Source organism: Opisthocomus hoazin, chromosome 2, assembly GCF_030867145.1.
Source record: "Opisthocomus hoazin isolate bOpiHoa1 chromosome 2, bOpiHoa1.hap1, whole genome shotgun sequence".
In the NCBI taxonomy this organism is placed as follows: domain Eukaryota; kingdom Metazoa; phylum Chordata; class Aves; order Opisthocomiformes; family Opisthocomidae; genus Opisthocomus; species Opisthocomus hoazin.
Window position 1 is genome coordinate 83,498,679 of NC_134415.1, and position 16,636 is coordinate 83,515,314.

The following is a 16,636-nucleotide window of genomic DNA, read 5'->3' on the forward strand; positions in this document are numbered from 1 at the left end:
GACCAAGCGCTATTATATTGTTTCTAATAGAAAGTTATTGCTGTTAGGTGAGACCTTCCATGCTTGTGTAAAAGCCTACTTTTAGATGACTCCAGGCTCTTGAGAAATTTTTATTAAAAGCAATTATCAAAATCAAGACTGATACTTCATCCTTAGAATAATGCCTTTGCCATTTTTTTTAAATATGCATTGAGTCAAAAGCAAAATGATATAAGGCAAGGACAGAGGCTCAGCCTTAATTCTGAAAAATAAGTTTTCCTTCTCTGAAAATTATTATCCCCCAAAGATGCCTTTTAAAATTAATGATTTTTTTTCCAATTTTGATTATCAATAAATGTTTAGATGTTAGGTACTAAAATACCTTTTTCTTGCAAAAAGATGATGCAAAAACCTAAATTGGTTTTTTCCCTCCTCCAGAAATATGAAGAAGCATGCAGCCACATAAGGAATAAAAGCCAGCATGCATAGTGATTCTGACAATTCTGAGAACTGCGAAGGGAATTCAAAATACCTTGCTTAATTCAGTATCCATATTTCGGTAGCTACTTTGAAAGCAACCATTATCTTACAAAAGTATTTAGGGTTGTCCTTGGACTATATAATTTCTTGAAATGTATATGGGTAATCTAGTTGATACTAAACACTTAGCAACATATAGCTGTATTTTTATTTCTGATTTGGAATCTTGATTCCTTTTTACCCATTAATTGACATTTTTTGGAGTATACCACACTTTTCACGGAGAGCTTAGAGACTTTTTAAGTCTACAGACCTGATATGTGACAGAACATTTATTACAATTACAACAGAGCTTCATGATTTATTTTGATGACTTAAAAGCAGGATTTATTTATAGCTGCTGAGTTTATAGTGGGAAGTTTTAAAAACAATTGCTCAGGTATATCCCATCAAAATACTATACCAACATGCACTAGCTCCTGCAACATTTTCTGTGATTTTTTTTCTGATATGCATTGGTTATTTTTCCAGAAAGAAAAGTCATTCCTTTTGGTGGTTCTTCAAAGAACTAACAACCTTTCTTATTATACTATACAGCCCAGTGAAATGTCAGAACAAAAAGCTGAATCTGTGTTATTCAAATGTGTCTGAAATTATGTGACTCTAACCAAATCCTTATGGAAAAGGGTAATAAAATGGTGGCATAATTTTATGGATCTATATGTTTGGTATGCTTTAAAAATAAAAGGAGCATAGTAAAGAAAATTATAGATTTTAAGGAACGTAGCTTAAGCATTTTACTAAGTGCTAGTTAAAACTGGTTGTTGGTTATACTCTGAGCAACATAACTATACAGCTTCCATTTATATTAGCAACAATGGCATCAGCTTCTCAGTGCATGCATTGTATAATATAGACTTTATTAAATCTCTAAGAATAGTCATTCTGTTTTTAAACAATATAAAATATGGATGGAAAGACTTAAATCTCCTATATTTACCATTTTATTTTACAGGTACCAACTACTGGATAAAATATGTCTGCTACTGAAAGATTTCTAGATCAAAAATTAACAAATGAGAGACATTTACATAATACTTTTGCTTGGCAAGTATATACTCTTTTTTAGGTTGTTTAAATGAAGGTTTGTTAGGTAATAGACAGATTAGCTCATTTGCTTATGCAGTACTGCACCTGATTCTCTTTAGGAAAGAAATTACATAGTTACGCTGTACCTTTAAGTTTTAAAAATTTTGTCTGTCTTCAGACTTTTTCCTAAGGTGGAGTTTGAGAAAGCCTGGAAAAGTAAATATAAAAAAGCTGGTTTATGGTTACATGCACAGAGGCACCCATGCAAGTGACTTGTGCCACAGAGCTGTTACCCCCAGCAAAAAGTGGGACATGGCACTCAAGAGAAACAGCAGACTGAATCGTATACCTTGCTGCATGAGAGCTCCAACTCCAAACCAGAAACTATTTAGCAAGGTAAAATTGTTTTCCACCACATCTGAGTCAGGGTTGCAAGGGTGTGGATTATACCACTCATAGGGACTAAACCTGTGGTAATTGACAGAAAAAAAAACAGATTTAAAATGCAGCCAGCAGAAAGTCTATCCATCAAAACTGCTGCAAAAGAAGAAGAAAAACAAGAAAGGTTATAAAGAAAATAGTGACTGGAACTATTTTACAGTATGACTGCATTATACTTAACAGCAATATTAAAAGATAAAACTGTATTGAAGAGTCACATTCTTAACTATTGCTGAGAATAATCAAGTTGTATATGGACTGGCTCTGAAAGGTTCTGCATGCCACCTATAAACATTAAAGTACTTATTCTTCTATTAGCATCAACGGAATTGTGGGCATTTGGTGCCTTTTAGGAACAGGTCTTTAGAACCATTGTGTCAGTATTTTACATCTTGAAAGAAACGTAATATGTATTAAACCACAATAATTAACCAGAAAAAAAATGCATTCAGGCAAAAGTATTCTCTTAGCAAAATTACAAATAATGAATGTAACAGTAAATAAATAGTTGGTGGTAAAAGTGGCATCATTAATCACCAACTGAGGGGACTAAACTCTATAATTCATAGAAATAAATATTATAGCAAATTAAAAGAATTGCATCCTGTCCTGTGAGGTGCACAGTAGCATCCCTGGAAAGGCTTTCCAAAAGAAGCTGGGGACACTCACAAGCACCTTGCAGGGCCAGGCTCTGAGAAAAGAAAAAAAAAAAGAAAAAGAAAGAGAAAGGCAGTGAAATTAATTACTGCAAAAACAGGTAGAACAAAGACAGTAGAATGATGCCTGTGTCTGGCAGTAGATTACAAGTAGATTATATATAATCAATCTATTTTATCTTGTGACTTCAACATTGCTGTGCATTATGATGTGTTCTTATCTAAATATTATTTTATCAAGTATAGCTGAAGCAAGCAAACATGTCTAGGTAAATTATCCTTTGTTACAATTTCATTAAGAAACAAAGATTTGCAGTTCTTTCTCTTCCTCATTATATTTTTGTACAGTTTTAAAATTTAATTCCAATGTGCAGGATTATTCTAATCAATTAAGAGATTTAATCATCATGGCTGGCCTTGGAGACACACTCGATAGGGACTTTTATGCTTAAATCTTGTCTTTAAATGTTTGGTATTGAAAATGGGTTAATGCATATGCATAATATATTTGAGCAAAAAAATGAAAATTACTGCAACACGGTAGAATGTAACCAGCACAATAACTATTAATATTACAGAGTTAAATTACTAAATCAATATTAATGTGTTTTCCTAATTTCTCAAATCATTAAAGCCACTCTGTTAGAAACCCTAGGATAAACATCCTTTACAAAAGAACCTTTTTTTAAACTATCAAATAATCAAAGCCATCTGAATAATGCTTCTGTCACTTCAGAAAATGCAATTTTCTTCATAATAATATTTCAAACACATTAAAATTCAGAAAATCGAATGTTCCACTTTTACGCTTTTAATGTAATTTTAAAACACCTTTCGTCTTAAAAGTCTGTACTTGAGAAAGAAATTGTCCTTTGGTTCTCCAAACTAATACTGACATGCTGTTCAAAAAAGTTGATTTGATTCTAATTAAACATTATGACCTGAAATCTTCTATTACTTTGTAGTAAAACTAGATCAGAAGTTTACTGTCTCATCCAAAGATAAGTATATTTCACATCATTTTGTCATCTATCAAACAAAACCTGGAAACCAAGCACTCAATGAAACTGAAGCAGATTTTTATATTCTTTCACCCAAAGATATTTAAAGATGAAATTAGAAAATACCTTGGTTTTGTAAGGACAATGTTTGCTAGATAAAGCAAACATATTTTAGAGATTTAAAATAAATATAAAACTGTAAATATTATTTTTAGTTGTTGCAATTTTACTGAACAATCTAAAAATTAAATTGATATCTTCACCTTTTTGTTCTGATATCTTATCTTGTTTAATTATTTTGATATTGTTATGAAGAGCAAAAAGTGGTCCATATTTGCAATAAAAGGAATAAACATCCTGACACAGGAGCTAGCTTTAGGAAAAAAACCCACTGCCATTTGAATCCTAGACTTAGTCTAGAAGAGACTCATATTGCATAGTTTTATAATATTCTACTTTTTACTCTTCACTCCAAAATGTAGGCTCTAAAATGACTTTTCTTTTTTTACGGCTACATACAAATGTTTAAAAATGCCTAAAAATAAATAAGAGAAAAGGAAGGAAGGAAAATGAAACTGGCCTATTACAGATAAATATTGTCCCGCCTCATTTTAATGTCCAACATTAAATTGTCTAATGTAAGAATTTTAAGCTACAGATCCTTAAATTATTTATTGTATGTACTACAAATGTGTACAAGTTGTATGCTGTTTAATCCATTGAAATAGATATTTGTAAATCAAAGATTAATAGATTAATTTCAGGTTTGCTCAGGAGGTCATATAATCCAGCATCCTGCTCAGGATAATAGCAACCCTTAATTCAGAACAGGAGGTTGTCCAGTCAGGTCTCAAAAACCTCCAAAGACAAAAATTCTACAACTGCTCTGGGCAATGTGTTCCTGTGTTTAATTATCCTAATAATGATTAGGATAATTAGGTCCAGCATTTAGGCCATTCTCAACCCTCCCTTGTTTCGAAGTATAAAGCACTACACAGCTTTTGAAAGAGCCCAACTCCATATTTTTTTGATCAACTCCTCTTCTCAGAATTGGAAAACTCCTCCTGCCTGATGCTAAAAATCCCAGCTCCCCCAGCCTCTTTTTAAAAGTCTTGTGCGAGCAACTTGGTGACCCTTGCTCAACTTTACTCAAGTACTGAGGGGTCGAGAACTGCTCATAGTATTTAAATGTGGTATAATAAATGCTATTACGGGAATAGTCACTCTCCTTGGTTAACTGACTGCACTCCTACTAATGTAAATGCAGAATTCTAGCTCAGTCAAGAAGACAAGCGTAAAACAAAAAAGAAACTTCAGTACTCAAACGAGCTGATGCAATTATGTAGATTGATCTCCCTGTTAGTCGATAACAGGTACTCTTCCCATTTACCCATCTCTATTAGTGTTTATTCTAACATTTCAGATACAGTCTCTACTTAATTTCTAACACCTTCAGGTGTATGAAATACTTGAAAAAATGTGCTTTAAATGAGCTTTACAAAATCTGTACCCTGCTTTTCCTTTTTGCTACTACTCACTGAAAAGTTAGAGATACTTTTCCAAAACTATTGGCTGGTACAAGAAATGTCTCGAAGTCAGTAATCTTAGCAGTCCACAGGAAAGGGAAGATTTGCATCAAGTATGATTATACTTTAGGAACACTCCATGATTTTAGAAAATAAACCTAGTATGCCCAAGGAGCAGACAGAAGATCTGCTTCAGAATTCCACAATTTCATTTGCAAATTATTTCATACAGACCATAATTTATTTAAGCTCTGTATTCACATAGTGTTTGGAATAACAGAGCCTTGATCTTACACACCTGCTAAGTAAAAGTAGTACTGAATGTTTAAAAAACAAGAACAGTTTTATGGAAAAATCTGCTCAGATAATTCTCTAATTAGATACTGGATTTTTCAGTGCAGAACAGAAATGATCATAAACAATCTTTCATGAAAGGGAATACCGTATTATGTTTGGCATAGCTACATAGTTAGAGTCATGAATGAACAGTGCAAATGAAGGCTGACTACTTCATACCATGCCGTCTGTTTGTGGATCCTTTCAGTGCTCTTTATGTTGCAATGCACATAAAGGAGACAAGCTTTAGCAAAGCTGCTTTTCTATATCCTATGGAAGATGGTATGCAAGGGTAGAAAGTGGAAAATATTTCATTATTCTAGCCTTTCAAATTCTAGAAATTTCATTTCAATACAAAATTCTGCTGGTCCTCTCGGGCAAGATCTATATTGACAGCATCAGCAAAAAGGTCCCTTCTCAGGCATAAACTTTCCAGTTGTCTACACTGATAATGCCAGCTTTTAGGCTCAACAGCAGTCCATCTTGAGCCTGTTTGGCTTAAGAACCTGGTATCATCTGTACTCTGCTGTTAACGTCTCAGCCACTTTATTTAGGAGCTTGTTTTTGCACGCTCTGAGCAGAGAAAGGGTTCTTGTAATGACAAAACAAGATTCTGTTCCTTAATTCTTGGCCTGCAAGTACCCACTCCTCCTCTCCAGTGCCCATAGTTTGAGATAAACTTAGGAACAGACACATGATTAATTCTGCATAAACTACAGCAGTTGCTACAGGTTTGGTCAGTAAATACAGATACTGTCTTATAGAGAGACACAGCTCTCAGTCTAGATGACCTTAAATGTGATTGTAGATACAGGGTTTTGTGCTCACAAACTATACGCAGTACATTGTGTCACATGCTGACTGCTGCTTGCAGTTGCTTTCAGGAGAGATGTGGTCTAGCATGTTCTATACAAACCAACTCAATTCAAAGCTGCTGAGAACATATGTATAGAAGTGTACCCTCCACCAATTAAAGTAGTTCTCAACTCAAAAAACTATCAGTTTCTCTCTGATAATATTTTGTTTAAAAAGCAGATTAATAGACATGCCTAGTAGAGACCTTAATATCTGGAGTTCAATACATTTTTAATTTAAGCTCTATTTTCTGGAGAGCAGTATAACTTATTAAAAAAAGAAGAAAACACAAAACTTGAAATTTAGAGGTAAAAGAAAATGGATTAGTGGAGTAATATTGGCAACTGGTTTTTCATTATACCAGCACACAGCTGTCTAGGGGTATTACACAGAACTGAATTTACACCAGTTGGGAATATACAGTTAGTGCTTGTGGGATAAAGACTGATTGTCCCCAATACTAGTATTTACACACCAGTGTAGTTTTCTGTGTTGTTTTCAGATATTTGCAAAACAGTTATGTACTGTCATGAAACCACATCCAGCATGTTACCTGTTAAATTCCTACAGACAACTTTCATGGAAAATCTAAAACAGTCTCTCTTTGCTAGGGTGGGGAGAGGTGCAGGGATTTCTCTTTTTTTGCCCAAGTATCAAACAAGCAAAACACATGGGATCTTTAAATCATAGCTTGATACTGAATATTTAGCTAAAAATCCATAATACCATTATAGTACCTGGAGTCTAATTCTTGTTTAAAACTCCTTACTGACTTATAACTTTTCCTTCTTATGTCCGACATAATACTGTCTTCCACTGTGTCCCAAACAGGAGTCACACAATGACTACGGAAAGGCTAAGAAAAATCTGTGTTCTATAGGATAGTTTGAAATTACTAGACAAAAACCAAATGCGCTAAATTGAATTCTTGGGCTGATGCAGTCAGACAATATACTTCCCTATATTAATGGAATTATGAGTAATTTTGGGCAGGGGAAGGGAAAGGAATATCGATTGTAAACATGGTGGAAGTATGACTTAAAGGAGCAAGCATGACTTAAAAGACTAATGAGATTACTTACTGGTAGCTGTGTTTCATTTATTTAAACTACATTCTTGTCTGCGATATTGCAACCAAAGATGCTGCTGTGTTTTTGAAAATGAACATGTAAATGAATTAGAAGAACAGGGTGCTACAGAAATATGAGCTAAAGCATGATGTATAAACCAACATGCCTTCCATAGCTCAGCAATATATGCCACAGACACAGATAGCACACACTTACAGTGTGCATACTATTCTAGCATTATTTTAAACCTGCCAAATTAACCTGGATGTTTTTCCTTCATTCCCTCACTTTTCTTTGGATAAGGACTATGAAGAAATGTAAAGGAAAGACAATTATCTCCTTATATGCGTACAGACATCTCTCTTGCACAATCAGACCAAGTGGGCAGATGACAGCTTTCATTGCAAAACCCTTAGCCCAAAGGCTTCATCTAATGAGCACAATTTGAGAAATGAAAAGAATCTTATTCCATCTTCTTCATGAACTGCTGAACATACTGATTCAATACTGGATATTGCCGAACAAAACCAAGTATCAAGGCATATATGTGAGACACTCTTAGTTTTAGCAAATTACACATTCTCCCATTTACCAGAGCAAAGAGTAAGAATGATTCTTCTAGACATTGTTTTTCAGGGCTTCTGTACAGGTTAATACCCTCAATCCAGATCTTACTGCATCAGAACTAACAGTCAGATATAATATTTTAAAGCTTTTTTAAAAACATTCAGGATATGAGAGGTATGCTTTATTATAATATATTACACTACTCAACAATAAACCATATTTCTTCTCTTTATTAAATCCTACATTTGTTTTTTTCTAAATTATGCTTTTTAAAAAAAAAAATCAAGATTTTTGTTTGGCTGCTTGGATATCAGACTCAACTTATTACCTCACTTTATCTTATGTTTGTTGGGCTGCAAACAGATCCTTTTATTGCCCACGCACCTGCCCTGCCCAAATACCTGTGTCAGTGTAGTAATTGATTTGCCTCTACTGTGGTCATCTTCCACATTATCTTCCCTTATACAGCCACTCTGCTTTTGCTGCTTCCTGACAAGAACTAGTCATCCAATGCTTCTTTTACATACAAAAAATCCCCATCTAAAATAGTTGCATTGAATTACCATCTCCTCTCCATTGCCTACAAGCGGAACTTAATGTTACTGAGTTTTTAGATACCCAAAAGACTAACTTTAAGGTTTCTAAACTTAGGGGATATTGATCAATCCGAAGTCTAGAAAAGCACAAGATTCACGTGAAAATTGTCTACTGTCTTTACAAAAGAGTGCTCTATAGCTCTACGTCTTGCCCTTTAAATGGCTTTCAGGCATCATTAACTTTTAAGCATGAATATTTTAATAAATAAAGAATAAAATAACAATTTAAAACATTAAATTCAATTAGGTCAGTGATTAAAGACAAATATATAAGCTATTTCAGGATCAGGACCAAAATTTTCACTGTATGAATGAAAATATTCTGTCCCATTTTTCTACAGTTTTAGCGTCCTGATTAATATTCAAAAACTAAACACTCAATTAGCTTGTAAGCAAGTAACATAAAAAGTATACAGTAAACTGCTATACACAACATGAACCATACAAGAATAATACCATCCAGCAAAACTGGACACATGATGATTTATGGAAGTTGCCTACTTTTACTGCTGCATTACTACTAGCCCAGCAGTTAAATCCAAAGAAATGTCCTCTTGGAGGCTACAGAAATGTGCAGGGTTGTCCTAGCTCAAATCTGAATCAAAACTAAGAAACGCTGTTTTGTTTGTTGAAAACAAATACTGTGAAACACATACTACATATGGATCTGTTCTCAAACCTGCTGAAGACAAAAAGAATCTTTTGACTGTAATGCACTTCAGTATTTCGTACTGTTCTACTCGATATACACTGAAGAAAGATAACTTGAAAGTGTCAGAATTATTAAAAATTTCTTAGACTTTTAGGTGAGAATTAGTCTAAGTATATAATAACTGAAACATTTTTTATACAGATGTGAATCAAGGGTTTATTAAAATACATTATATTCTGTATTAAAGACATAGTGTATTATGATTGTAATTAAAGATCATTATATGCTAGAAATCAGTCAAAGGTATGCACACAACCTCATTTTTGCAGCACTAGTCAAGTTCGTATTGCTTAATTTATCAAACATACTGATTTCAGTCCTTAAATAGTTTTTGAACTTCCAAAACATTAGTTCGTCCATTCCTTGAACAGAAGCAATATGGACAGAGTTCATTGCTAAATTACAGTCAAGACTCTAAACAAAACTTATCTAAAATTACTGTCTTGTAATGATGTGAACTACACATTAATTGTAGACTTCTCCCACAGTCAATGTATCCGGACTTTAGCTAAATATGTTGCATTCTTGAATAACAAGTATTCTTGGACTAAAAGGTTCTTTGATATCTCAAATAAGGTATAGTAGGGGATATGTCCAAACAGTTGCTCCATGGCTAGTTTTAAGCCAATTTTAGTGAACATTGGTATTTGCCATCTGGAAGAAGGTAGAATCAACACACTAATTAAAACACAGAGGGCAGTATTTTAGAGGATGTTATGAACACTAAGGAGGGTAAAGGACTACAAAGAGCTTAGAAATATTAGATTAGTAGTTTAGGAGAACAGAAAGTGAGTTTGATCTGAACTGCACAACGTTACCCAGCAATACGGAATAAAGGGCAGTATTGGTGTAGCAGATAAACACAGAAGACAGTGCTATTCATAGAACAGGCAAAACGTTAAAATGACAAGGGAAGAAAGCCCAGGGGTGGGAACCAACTCAGAAGTTTTCTACAGTTAGCCTGCAAGCTAGGCCCAGATGTCCCATTAAAAACAGAAGAAAGAAAGGTAAGACTTCCCCACTGAAGATTTCCTTTATGAAAAGGGAATCTGAGTGGGCAATGAGCCAGACAAGCTGATATCTAGAGCAGCTTTGGTAAGAGAAGGAACATTAGCAAGGACCCAATGCATGCATGTGGTGCTCTGATAATCCCTAAGCAGCAGAGGGTCCCTCAAGAATACTAAGCAGCTAGTACTTCTTGGCTGTTGCATCTTCTGTCAAGGCCAGAGAGTCAATATAGGTTGTTTAAAACTGGTTTTATACATAGTCACAACCTGTCTTGACTGCTGTATCTGAAGTACAACTCAGAGAAAGAGAGCATTTGTTGTGTTAGAAAACATTTTGCCACGTTTTTGCTGACACAGGTAAACTGATCTATCCAATAAGCTCTTCCCCTTTGTACAATTTGCTCTTCAGTGCTCTTAATATACTCAAGAATCTTTAATTCTTCATTTATATTCCTTTATTCCTACATCTAGATAGTAATAAAACAACCGGGTGTTACTTCCAAAGATTGTTTATTCTCAATACTTATTATAGTATATATCCTTCTAAATAATGTACATCTAGCTGTTTTATATAACATTCTTACTTCATTACCAGAGAGCATAACTATTATTTACACAAATATAAGTTTCCATGAGTATATTGAAAAAATGGCAGAAATAGAAAACTGACTACTTTGGAAATTTCCCATCTCCATTTCAATTCTGGGCCAGAATTGAAAAGATTCTGTGCAGCCAGAGATACTGCAGTACAGTTTAACTGGCTGGCTGCTACTCTATCACCTCTTCTAGATGCTTGCTCACTCTCTTTCTCTCTCTTTTTTCTTTTTCCTTTCTTCTGTGTTTATATTTGATGTCTCATGTTACTGACAATGGAGTAGTGGAAGAAGCAATGCACACACTCTCTCTTGCTAAACCAAGATTACTTTCAGCATCTACAACTCTACAGTGCAGTCAAACAGCAAAAGAGCATTCAAAACCCATATTACTAACAGACAAACCTCTCTGAACTGTTCAATTCCCTGGCCCTGTGTTTGGCCTAAACACTTCTGGTGACTTAATCTTACTCTGCAATCTCCCTGCCTTTATCTTGACTCATGAGCATTCTCATCCTATTTTCTCCCCTTGTTCTGCAGCAGAGGGGAGCAAGCAATGGCTAGGTGGGCATTTGGCCCTTAGCCAAGGTTAAACCCCCACAATACAGAACTGGCTTACTTCCTCTAATGAGAGTCCTCCCTTGGGAGGTGAGATCTGAGTTCCGGTCGACAGTGAGCACCTGCCCTCACACAGCATGAAGGACCTTCCCATTCCCCATCCACGAACTATAATAAGGCCCAAATTCTTACTAACATGGTTGTTCTGGAAGTATTCATTAGAACCATGTTTAGATACCCAGCAAAAGAGAAAGTTTAAGATGTAAGTGCTTTCACACAAATGACACAAGACTAGTCATCATCTGAATGTTTTTTGATGGCTTGAAGGCCACACAGAAAAACCAAAAGGGCCTGTATACAAATATAGACCATCATTTTCTATACAGAATCACTTTCATTCTGTCTTTCACTTATGCTAAATCTTGTACATTTCTCCCTCTTCTCTTTCTGCTGCCTCTCCAGCTACTTCTGGAATATTTACAGAAGTTTTAGAAATGTTATATACAAATGAAATAGTGATAGTATCAAGCTACGCATGAAATGGATCTAATTAACCATGTAATCTTCTTAGTGTGACCCTCTTCAGCTCCCACACTCCCCCACTATTTGTTGTGCTCATTTGTTCTGTCATGTCTAAAATTAGGCTTGTATGCTTCTCGAAGCAGAAACCATGTCTTATTTGCTTTGTGAAGTCTGTAGCATATTTAGTATTGGGTGAGAAACATCTCCCTCAGTTCATGATACTTTTCAGGTTCTCAAAGAAATCTTAATCAGTATAAGAAAACAAAATCTTTTGAGATCACAAAATTTGTGTTTGTGGGAGTGTAATTGAGAGAAGCACAGCTATAGACTTCCTTATGCTTTTAACTCTTCTGTAGACATCTACTTCTGCCTACAGTCAGTGACAAAGTACTTAGCTAAATGAATTAAAGCTGTATTGCATCCTTGCTATTTACCAGGGAATGGAGAAAGTCCAAACTCAAATACTGTTTTTCAGTAACTGACATAAACAGGAAAAAACTTCTACTCACTTTCAAGGGACACCTGTTGTTCCTTCTACTGTCTTCTCTTATTCTGACTAGAAATTCTACGAGGAATACAAAAGTTTCAGAAAAACCATCACATTTTCTAGAAATGTTTAGCTATGGCATGTTTGTCACTAAAAAGTCACATCACTGATGATGCCTGCTCAGGTCTGGTCGATAAACTATAAATTATATCATAAACAATAATACATTTGAGGAGAGTTTAAATATAGGTAATTACTTTTTCTAAGTCCAAATCAAACTTTATAAGCTTATGATTACATTGTGAAGACAGTCATAAAGAGAGCAGAAAAAATTATAGCAGGAGGATGTTTTCAGACACAGCTTTGCTCCCTTTATTTGCTTTCTGTATGTTCAGGCCCCTTCCAGTTCAGAGTACTTACAGCTTTTTGGATCATAGAATGAAACATTTTGGTCTCTGTGTTCCTGCTAAACACACTCACTTCAAAGCTTAACTTGAGGCTCTAGGTTTTGCTGTTGCTCGAAGTGCCTAAAATTTGCTTTGTTGTTTAATAACCCTGTTGTACATCGTGTAATAGAACTTCAGCTTCACAGCAGTAATTAGTTAGGGCACTGTAAGATTATACAATTTCTATCCACCTTATCCACTTCTTATAAAATATAAACTAGACAGAACACCATTCCTTGCTTGGCTCACATTACAATAAACCCAAGAGAACCTCTAAAGATCATTGTTTGTAAAGAATTCTTATTCACTTTTTGACTAAAAGACAGGTGATATGCTCCTGTGTCACAGTGTGTCTTTATTGATCAATACCAGCTCTGAACAAAATTTTAATGATCATCCTAAATTATGCCTGCAGTACTTGAATTTTTCTTAGAGCTCTTCCTTCCAAGTATTGACCAGTGCATGTGATTTCTTTTGATTTGAACATCTTTGACAGATTTGCAGACCCAAAGATCTATTACGCAAAAAAATTATGTCCCTTTTCCTAAAGGTTCATATTTGACAGGTGATTAAGTTGCTTATCTTCATAGCTTATAAATTAATGTTATACCTTTTATATGGTCCCCTTTTCCTGGGCTCAGTAGCGCTGTATTGCATCATTGCTACTGGTTTTGGTACATTAAGTAGTTGCTGAAACATTTTTAAATGGTACTTGCCAAAGGGAGAAAAACTTTATGGGTCTTTTGCCTTCTCAGAGAAAAAGAAGGGAGTAGACAGTGTCCTGTGTGCAACTATAGAGACCAGATTCAAATTTATGGAAGCTAAATTCAAAGTGTGGTAATAGGTCCATTTGACACTAAGAAATAAAGCAGGGTCTCCTTTGTTTGGGGGTGAGGAAGTACTGGATATTTTGGTATTTTTAGTAGAAAAAGAAACTAGTGTGTTTAAATGTGAAATATGGACAGTAGTAAAATGAAATCAGTCTTTTATAAAACAGCATGGTTAAACCATAAAGCTAATCATGTATTATTCTGTTTGTGACTTGAACACGTAAAACAGATAATGACTCGGCTACAAGCCTGATCTCAGGAGGAGTGAAGGGATAAGGCAGTGTAGCTATGGACATGCTGCCATATCGTATGTCTAAAACTATGCACCAAATCAAGTGCTTCCAATCCAGGAGCTAAGACAACTTTCTGCAACAAATCTGTGTTTACATATACATACAATACAGCACATTATTAGTATTGTAGGTTCTAGCAATACTCATCAGTGAAGAATACTGTGGAAAATTGTTTTGCTCCTTCAATTCCTTGTAAATTGGCACCAGAGATAAAATTCCAGGTGTGCTATGTTCTGGAGTGAAATGTTCTAAAATCACATATTTATAATTATTTTAATTAAAATAGGCAGCAGCCAGAAAACTCTCATCTTCTATGCTAGGACTTTAATCTCACAGTTTGCCAATGCTGTTTCTGTATCAGAACACTCAATTACTTCAGTGCTGCTTTTATGGGTTAATTTTATAATTTTCCAATTAATTTACTGACAATAATGACAAAATTATAATAGACAATCTGGCAGCAGAAGCTGTATTCTCAAAAAGGCCTTTATTTTTTTAATAACTTATTTTAAAGTTGATGGGTTTCTTCCACGAGATCTCTCAGGAAAATCATTGTAATAAGTCTAAGTGGATCTAAATAACCACAGCAAAAACCACTGAGGATATATTCCTCTCTTTCATACAGTGCAAGGAACTTCTGGGGAACTGTAAGAAACAATCACAATTACTGATTTTTTTTTTATTTTTTTTTTCTGAGATACTGGCAACATGCTGCTGTACTAAGGGTAATGCTTAAATTTACAGACAGTATGGTCATTCTTAATAATTGTAGTTCAAATTCTCCAGCCAATACCCTTCCACAAAAGAAGAATCAATCACATCAGAACTGTAGGGATCATCCCTTTCTGCTAGTTTGCTTTTGAAGAGTATTACTATCTTTAATAAAATAATTATGTTTTGTTTTCCAAGGGGAAAATCACAAAAGCACACCATAATGTTTAAAGACAGAAAATCCATGCCCCTGTCAACACTGGTGGCTCTTTCTTATTCATTACCTTGCCCATCTCACAGATACAAAATTAGGATTTGATTAGCATGGATTCTATATCCATTAAAGATATGTGCTATGAACTACTGAAATACATAGACTGTGCATGTTCCTGAGTAATCCACCCATAGTGATTAAAATAGCAACTCTGTCAGCGTGGAAAAACCCAAAGTTTACACAGGTAAACATTCTGAGTTGAATCCTGGAATGGTAATATGTCTTTAGTGATCATTAGAAAATATGACCCATCTTTGCCAAGATAATCTTTCCTTTACACTTGTAAACAGAAAATTGCATGAATTAGGAAGAGAAACTACCCCAAAGCTAGGATTTCTTCAACTGCGACGGCATTGGCTACACGAAAAGAGGGTGTTGCATTTTCTAGCTATATTTTTATTGTTGCTGCTTACAGTATCACTCTGCATCCCCAAACAAACTCAGTAAATAAATTACTGAGCGGTGGTGCTCCAATTCTTTGGACACAAATGGATATAGCATTTTCTTGTATTGTAAAACAAGAAAACAATTGAAATACTTCACATTCTCAGTGATGTAATTCATGAAAAAATACTAAAAAAATGATCAACATTTAAAAAAATAAGATATTCAATATGAAACCAGAAATTATGAGTACAACTGAAGATCATTTCTGACTACAGTTCAATGAACTCCAACTAGTTAGGTTAGCTGACAAGATAACTAGCAAGTTTTAGTCCACTTTGAATATGGAAAGAGTATGAACAGGAAAGACGAACCCCCGGAAGCCATCATCTTTATGAGTCTTACATTCCAGAAATTATGACGAGACTGTTGTATGCTTAAGGAATCAAAAGCATGTTCTGGATTAGACCAGCTAATTTTTGATATAGACTGTGACAATGGCTGTCCGCAGAGAGAAGAAAGAAAAAAATTACAGAGGATCTGGAATATACTGCTGTATCCTTAACTCCTTTATCCAACACAAAATTTGATCAAAGGAGATGAAGAGGACAATCCAAATGAATTCAGTCTTCATTCTATCTTAAAAAGCAAGATCTTTCTAATAGCGATCATTCGTATCTCTGATTCAATTTATACTGACTTTAAAAAATGTATCTATTCTGTCATAGTAAAGAAACCAATACGAAACCAAAATATTTAAGACTACAAGTATTCAACTAATTTTCTGGCTGAAACCAGAAAGAGAAGAGAAGGCTGAAAGAGCAGAAGGAATTAACTATTTCTTCCAGGACTGTCTCCTGATTATTTGTACATACACATTTTACTTATAAAAGTTTACATGTAATATAGTTAGTCCAGTTAGCAGGCAAACATACCAGGCAATGTCTAGAAGGGGTAAGCTACAGATCTGAAGGCCAGAACAGAGCTCTATACGCTTCCTGTCCCACTGGGTTTCTGAGATTCAAATACATGAAGCATTAGACCTGTCTGATAGAGATATAATAACTGAATAAATGCTTATAGAAGTCCCGAAAAAGTATCATCAAGTACTCTGTATATTCCTGCTACTGCCTCTGTATAAAAACCACAATTTTTGTCTTAAGATTTTGCGTATGTTAATTAACTGGTTTCACTTATGGTAGAACACCCACCTACAGAACCTT

The 16,636-nt window shown here is 34.7% G+C and overlaps 1 protein-coding gene across 4 annotated transcripts in view; it reads right to left on the minus strand.

The window, feature by feature from the left end:
- Positions 1–16,636, minus strand: part of GRIK2 (glutamate ionotropic receptor kainate type subunit 2) — a 439,202-nt gene that overhangs the window by 97,529 nt on the left and 325,037 nt on the right. For all 4 annotated transcript variants that reach the window (XM_075414313.1, XM_075414311.1, XM_075414312.1 and 1 more), the window contains one exon: positions 1,898–2,016. In XM_075414313.1, coding sequence (XP_075270428.1) covers positions 1,898–2,016 — 119 coding nt within the window. The remainder of the gene's footprint in view (positions 1–1,897; positions 2,017–16,636) is intronic.